The sequence below is a fragment of the Palaemon carinicauda genome, chromosome 2 (genome assembly GCF_036898095.1).
Source record: "Palaemon carinicauda isolate YSFRI2023 chromosome 2, ASM3689809v2, whole genome shotgun sequence".
Lineage (NCBI taxonomy): Eukaryota > Metazoa > Arthropoda > Malacostraca > Decapoda > Palaemonidae > Palaemon > Palaemon carinicauda.
Genome location: NC_090726.1, coordinates 85588252 through 85596314, shown reverse-complemented (window position 1 = coordinate 85596314; position 8063 = coordinate 85588252). Strand labels below are relative to the sequence as shown.

Here is an 8063-nt window from a genome sequence, read left to right as displayed (position 1 = left end):
CCGCTCTGAATGTTTGGCTGCTCGCTCAACAGATGGAGCCATTCGTTTCGCATGGGAGTATCTGGCATATTTTCATAGCACACTCATTTGTGTGTTAAAAGCCTGAGCCTTCCTATCTTCCTTCAGTATATAGTCTTTGAACCGAACGGTCGTAAAACCTAACAGTCATGGAACCGAACGGTCATAAAGCCGAATAGTTAAAAATTAATGACAGAAAGAAATTTTGAAAATATAAATAAAACCAAGTCACCCATACAGTTTGACAATGGAGTTCATTAAGACAGGACGTGGTGGACGGAAGCTCCTTTATAATGAATATACTTACAATGTTGATACAAAAATTAATGATACCACATACTGGAGATGCGAGAAAAGAAAAGTATGTAAAGGAAGAATAATCACAACGAATGCTACTCTGCCAGAAAGTTCTTCAGATCATTCACATCCGCCAGATAGTGCTCACGTAAGTGTACTAAAAGCTTTGGATGATATGAAAACAAGAGCCAAACAGATAGAAGAGGTTACAAGCAGTGTAATTGATAAAACCATTGATGAAATGCCTCTAAGCATTTGTGGCTCCCTGCCAAAAAGAGAAACCCTTGGACGAATGGTAAGACGTGTAAGAAATGTTAACGATAGTGAAGATTTCAACATAACATCGCGTGGAGAAAACTTTCGTCTTTATGAAACTCAAACTGTTACCATTTTTTCGACAGGGAAGAATTTAAATTTTTTTTCGAGAAAACCGACATGGTTTGCCGATGGCAGCTTTGACTCTGCTCCTCTCGGGAAACAGCTCTTTACAATACATGCAATTATTTCGAAGACCAAATCCCTGCCATTAGTGTATTGCATAACAAGTAAAAGAGTTGAGAAAACATATGACGGAATATTTACATTTTTTTTTAAAACAAAGGTATTCCCAAGCCCAGTTCAATAATAGTGGACTTCGAGCGAGCGACAATAAACAGCATTAAAAAAAAAAAAAAAAAAAAAAAAAAAAAAATAAAAAAACCTTTCCAAATACATCGATAAAAGGATGTTTCTTTCCCTTTGGACAATGTTTATGGCGAAATATTCAGTCTTGTGGATTACAGCAATGGTATCTCGAACCCAACAATGCTCATTTCATTCAACAGTTATCAGCTCTTGCCTTTGTTCCACCTACATGTGTGCATGAGATGTTTTTTTTTTAATCATTCACTAACTCCATATTTAATATCCCTGTATTGGAGATTATAGCTCCTAAATACTTGAATGCTTTCACCTCACTCATCCTTTTTCTCTCCAATGTTTTTTTTTTAACTTCCATTACATATTCCATTCTAATCATCTCTCTCATTTTTCTTATTTATCTTGAACTCAAACTTCTGTGATACTTCAGGCATTCTGGTAAGCAACCAATGCAGATTCTGTGTTGTTCTGCTAATAAGGACATCATCATCGTACTCTAGATCAGCTGATATCCTATTATCAGTCCAATCCAATCCTTCTCCACCATCCCCAATTGTTTTACGCCTTACAAAATCCATCTGGAGGATAACAACATAGGTGACAATACATTTCCTTCGAGTACTTCGCTGTTCACTGAAAACTAATTTAATAGGACTCCACAAACATTATCATTGCACTTGCTATGTTCATGAACTGACTTAATAAATTGTACATGTTTGATAGGAATTTTATGATAATGCAGGACTCTCCACAAAATTGGCCAGTGCATACTATCAAGGGCTTTTTCATAGTTCATAAATGGTAACGAAAAAATAATTTCTTTTTTCTACGCATTGCTGAACATATGTATGAAAATGAAAATATGGTCAGTACAACTTATACCCTTTCTCAATCCGACTTCTTCAGCACTCACCTTTTCATCAATATTTATCACTAATCCCTTTAAAGTAACCATACTATATATTTCTATGGAACCTGACGTAAGTGTGATACCTATTTGATTATTGCAATCAGCAAGGTTTCTCTTTTTGCCATTTTCAGCAACACTTCTAACTGTCATTCATCAGGTTTGGCCTCTTCATTGCACATTCTATAAAATACTCGTGTGAGTATTTTGGGGGTCACTCCATTTTCAGCCAGTATCATCTCAGCAGTTTTTCCATCGTGTCCAGAGGCTTTCCATCTCCCGAGTCTTTTAATGATAGCTTAGACTTTAAACCCACTAAATTCATTTATTAGCACACAAAAGTTTTCATCAGCCACAGGTATATACTTTAAATTATTCCCCTCATATCTCCTATTCATGACCTCACTAAATTGTTCCATCCATCATTGCCTTTCTTCATCTTTTGTAGTTATCAGTTCCATCTCTGTTTTGGATGGATATATGCTTCCTCCTCTTTTCCTCTACAAGATATTTAATTAATAGTTCTATGAGCGATCCATACTCCATAGCTACTCCCTTGATTTATAACTTTGTCAGCCTCTTCTTCTTTACAGTCTAAATATTTTCTCTGTTCATGCATGGCTTTTCTTTTGAACTCACGATCAATAAAGGAATACTTGATATGCTTTACCTTGTACTTTCCATTGCTTCCTCGAAAACATTCTACCATAAATTTCTCTCTTTGTGTGCTTGTAAAAGTACCCCATGTATTATTTGATATCCTAGGCTTTCTTCTTGTAACTGACTGTCAAAAAAATTCACTACCAACTGACTGATCTATGTTCTTATTATCACAGCATTCTTCACTGATTGTTTGCTCTTTGTCTTTTAAATTCTCTAAGACTGCCAATCGATTTCTACATTAAATTGAAAATGTTTCTCTGTGCTCATCTTCTAGTAGCCTGGTTGTATCAAACTTAGGTCTTCTATCTACAGTTCTGTTGGTTTTGATATATATAAACAGCCATTACACAAATTACTTTGCACGCTTGCTCTCTATCCTCCTCTCGTGTTCTAAAGGCCTTAGCAATTCGAAGCATAACAAATGCTTAGAATTCAACCTTCCAAAATTGTATTATCTTCTAATATGTTTATATCTAAATGCTAGATTTTCCTTCTTTTAAGATATGCATGCTGAATATACAGACCTATTTATATGTCGCAATTGATCGTTTATTGATACATGCTTGATTGAATGTCTTTTTTTTTTTTAGTAGGGAAAAATAATATTCAGCATATATTTCAGTACACCCATAACTATTTTGCCCTTTCACTAGTGTTTTTGAAAGAAAGTATTTCCTTGGTCTACTTGGAGAATGATGGATACAGTTCAATTCTTTACTGAGTATGCTTGTCCTTATATATAATATAATTTATATATATATATATATATATATATATATATATATATATATATATATATATATAAATATATATATATATATATATATATATATATATATATATATATATATATATACACACACATATATATATATATATATATATATATGTATATATATATATATATATATATATATATATATTTATATATATATATATATATATATATATATATATATATATATTCATATATATAGATTTATATATATACATATATATATATATATATATATATATATATATATATATTCATATATATAGATTTATATATATAAATATATATATATATATATATATATATATATATATATATATGTATATATATATATATATATATATATATATATTCATATATATATATATATATATATGTATATATATATATATATATATATATATATATATATATATATATATATATATATATATATATATATATATATATATATATATATATATATATATATATATATATATATATATATATATATATATATATATATATATATATATATATATATATATATATATATATATATATATATATATATATATATATATATATATATATATATATATATATATATATATATATATATATATATATATATATATATATATATGCCATGGGGCATAAAAACTATTAGAATAACGCCAACGTATTCCTGAGACTAAAAGAGAAGGGATGAGGGGACTGGGAACCCCCTCTCCTGTATTTTCAATCCTTTGAGACATCAAAGAGGTGGAGCTGGGTGACGAGTGACTACTCCTCGCACTCTAGTTCTGGGGTGTTTGAATGTTTGAGGATGTAGTACAATAGAAAGTAAAAGATTTGAGATTGGAGGTATGTTTAGGAATAGAAGGATGGATATATTGGCTTTGTGTGAGACAAAAATAAACGGAAAGGTGAAGTGATGTTTGGTGAAATGTCTGGTTGCGTGTCTGGGATTGAAAGGGGAAGAGCAAGAGAAGGTGTGGCTTTATTGCTGAGTGAATGGATGACAGGTGAAATAGTGGAATGGAAGGAGATATCATCTAGGTTAATGTGGGTAAGGGTTAGGTTGGGTAGGAAATGTTGGGCTTTTGTCAGTGCATATGGGCCAGGTTGTGAGGAAAGTGAAGAAGAGCAGAATGAGTTCTGGAATGAATTAACTATATTTGTAGAAGGACTGGGTAGGAGGAATTATGTAGTTGCCATGGGTGACTTAAATGCTAGAGTGGGCGCTGGAGAGGTAGAAGGTGTCCTTGGGAAGTATGGCGTACCAGGTGAAAATGAGAGTGGTGAGAGACTGGTAGATAAGTGTGTTGAGCAAAACATGATGATAAGTTCTAGCTTTTTCAAAAAGAATGATAAAAACAAGTATACATGGGTAAGATTGGCAAATGGAAGAGAGGTAGAAAGGGCATTAATGAATTATGTGTTGATAACTAAAAGAATGTTTGGAAGATTGAAAGACGTGCATGTGTTTAGGGGTATGGCTAATGGTATGTCTGATAATTTTTTGGTGGAAGGAAAATTAGTTGTAGCAAAAGAGTGTTGGAATAGAGTAGGTGGATGTAAAAGGGAACTAGTGAGGGTTGAAGTGCTAATAAAACCGGGGGTAAAAAGTAAATATCAAGAAAGGTTGAAAATGGCATATGACAAAGTGAATGGTGAGAGAGGTGAATGCTCGAGTGCTTGAACGAGGATTTAAACTGGTAGACGAGAATGACCATGAATGGGAGGTAAATTAGTTGTTGTTTGCGGATGATACTGTACTGGTTGCAGACGAGGAAGAGAAGCTTGGTTGATTAGTGAAAGAATTTGGAAGGGTGTGTGAGAGAAGGAAGTTGAGAGTTAATGTGGGTAAGAGTAAGGTTATGAGATGTACGGGAAGGGAAGCTGGTGCAAGGTTGAATGTCATGTTGAATGGAGAGTTACTTGAGGAGGTGGATCAGTTTAAGTACTTGTGGTCTGTTGTTGCAGCAAATGGTGGAGTGGAAGCAGATGTACGTCAGAGAGTGAATGAAGAATGCAGTATTGGGGCGCAGTTAAGGGAGTAGTAAAAAATAAATGGTTGGACATGAATGTAAAAAGAGTTCTGTATGAGAGAGTGATTGTACCAACTGTGATGTATGGATCGGAGTTGTGGGGAATGAAAGTGAAGGAGAGACGGAAATTTAATGTGTTTGAGATGAAGTGTGTAAGGAGTAAGGCTGGTGTATCTCGAGTAGATAGGGTTAGGAACGAAGTAGTGAGGGTCAGAACGGGTGTAAGAAATGAGTTAGCAGATGGTTTGATGATGTTGAGCGAATGGAAAATGGCTGTGTGCTAAAGATGATGAATGCAAGAGTTGATGGCAGAAGTACAAGAAGAAGGCCAATGTTTGGGTGGATGGATGGAGTGAAGAAAGCTCTGGGTGATAGGAGGATAGATGTGAGAGAGGCAAGAGAGCGTGCTAGTAATCGGAAAGAATGGCGAGCGATTGAGACGCAGTTCCGGTAGGCCCTGCTGCTTCCTCCGGTGCCTTGGATGACCGCGGAGGTAGCAGCAGTAGAGGATTCAGTGTTATGAAGCTTCCTCTGTGGTGGATAACGGGGAAGGGTGGGCTGTGGCACCCTAGCAGTACCAGCTGAACTTGGTTGAGTTCCTTGTCAGGCTGGGAGGAACATAGGGAGGAGAGGTCCCCTTTTTTGTTTCATTGTTTGATGTCAGATACCCCACAAAATTGGGGGAAATGCCTTGGTATATGTATGTATGTGACCTAAAAGGAAATAAACTGATGAAGTGCGAACTTTCAATGTAAAATAAAAACTTATTTCGATTCGTAAAAGTAATGTTAACGCTAATCCTTATGAAGCCTACTGTTAAGATAAATTTGTCACTTTCGAGCCCCTTTTTTGGAAAGCAAAACATAGTAAAAAAAACTTTGTTTGGTGCCATATTTTTTTGTTCCAGCGAGCTCATTTTGATTTATTTGAAATAATTTTAAGTAGATTTCAATATCCTAATTGCTCCCTAAATGTTTATACAGGTATCGTAAAAATCAGTAATGCATTGCAGAAAAAAAAAAAAATCTGTAAAGGTTTCCTATCCAAGAGATTATTTCCTTAACATTATGAGATTTCATTTATATCAATGAATGATTTTACATTCATTGTACAGTATGTCACACAACAAATGACGACTTAAAACATTCACGATAGCTGAATTAGACCACGTTAAAGAAATGTAATTAAAATTATTTGGGAGATTTCACTTTCCACATCAGTGAATCAATCTATCTCTTTTTGAATAATAATAACTAAATACAAATTTGAAAACAAACGAGTTAATTGTTGCACCAATTAAAAAAGCGAATAGTGTGCTACATAGGTTATATTTTCAATGCTGTACACTAATCACTTGATTATGGTCAAAAAGTTCGTATGCTTGACCTTCATTTATTGCTGCCTCTGACTGTATTAATTATGACGCCCTTGTTTTCAAACTCAAACAACTTGGATTAGGTAGTTCATTTCTTAGCCTTACTATTGAACTATTAAGTAATAGATAGCAAAGAGTAGTTGATGGTTATCGTAGTGAGTATAAGAACATGATATCTGGTGTTCAATGGGGTATTTTTTGGCCCATTACTTTTCATATTATAAGCATATGTTACATGGTTTGACCTCTAAAACAAGCTGGTTGCATAGGAGATTATGCTACGCATTTTTCTTTAACTCCCTCTCCTAAATGTACATATGGAGTTGTTGTGTCCCTTAAGTTAGATATCTAGCTAAAATTAGTGAATTTGTGCAAATTATGGAATATGAAGATGAAAATCACTCAATCAATTGATCAAGGGCAAAGAAGAATTTTCATATTGATAACTTATTAGAAAGAAATATCGTGGAGTCCAGTTTCATAAAGGTCTATCTATCTATCCAGGTGTCATGTCATCGACATGGGCTGTCAATAACCTCCACCTAGTCCTGTCTGTAGTTAGTTATAATAATAATTTAAATATAGGATATGAAATGCAGAGACTCGATTTATTCACATACTGCATAATCTGCTAGCTTCATTACTTAGAACTTTTCAAAGTAGTCTTAAGTTTAGGGACAAATGATTCCTAGTTTAAAAATCAAGTACCTTATATTTTGAATGCATATTTGACATAAATCTTTTTGGCTCACGTTAATATATATATATATATATATATATATATATATATATATATATATATATATATATATATATATATATATATATATATATATATATATATATATATATATATATATATATATATATATATATATATATATATAGGTTTTTGACATAGGAAGAATCTATTTTTTGGATGAGATGGCCATGTCGTCCTGATGGAAGTTCCTCATTGGCAGCTTCTACTTTGGATATATCTGCGAATGATATATCAGAGGAATTTTACCTCACAGGTATCAACAGAGTTCTGCCCTCTGGAGAGAATATCTCTAGAGATATCGTGTATAAATCACGGACATGTTAATAACAAGCCATGGCTATCTTTCCCCATATAGAACTAACATTTTCTCGAGGGATAAGGTAGAGGGAAGGGCGTAAGGCAAGTGAGCCGTTACAATTCCCGATCTCAATGTGCTACAACTAACAAGTTTCCTGTTGAACTATTCCAGGAGCAGCCATCGCATGACGCAAGGTCCCACACTGATAATTGGGAAGGATGGAATGTAATGGGTGGGCCATCAGGACGACATGGCAATCTGACACAAAAATAGATTTCACCTATGTCATAAT

The 8063-nt window shown here is 33.6% G+C and overlaps 1 protein-coding gene across 1 annotated transcript; it reads left to right on the top strand.

Moving 5' to 3' along the window:
* Positions 1-265: 265 nt before the first annotated feature.
* Positions 266-7828, top strand: LOC137618213 (FLYWCH-type zinc finger-containing protein 1-like). Its single transcript, XM_068348333.1, has 2 exons — positions 266-610; positions 7727-7828. The coding sequence occupies exons 1-2, from the start codon at positions 266-268 to the stop codon at positions 7826-7828; spliced, it is 447 nt and encodes a 148-aa protein (XP_068204434.1).
* The last annotated feature ends 235 nt before the right edge of the window (positions 7829-8063 follow it).

Bases quoted from the DNA above. Each gene is read 5' to 3' on its own strand.
- LOC137618213 (XM_068348333.1), top strand. From the start codon at position 266: ATGGAGTTCATTAAGACAGGACGTGGTGGACGGAAGCTCCTTTATAAT. The intron at 611-7,726 runs GTAAGACGTGTA...TTTACCTCACAG, and splicing joins GAGAAACCCTTGGACGAATG to GTATCAACAGAGTTCTGCCC.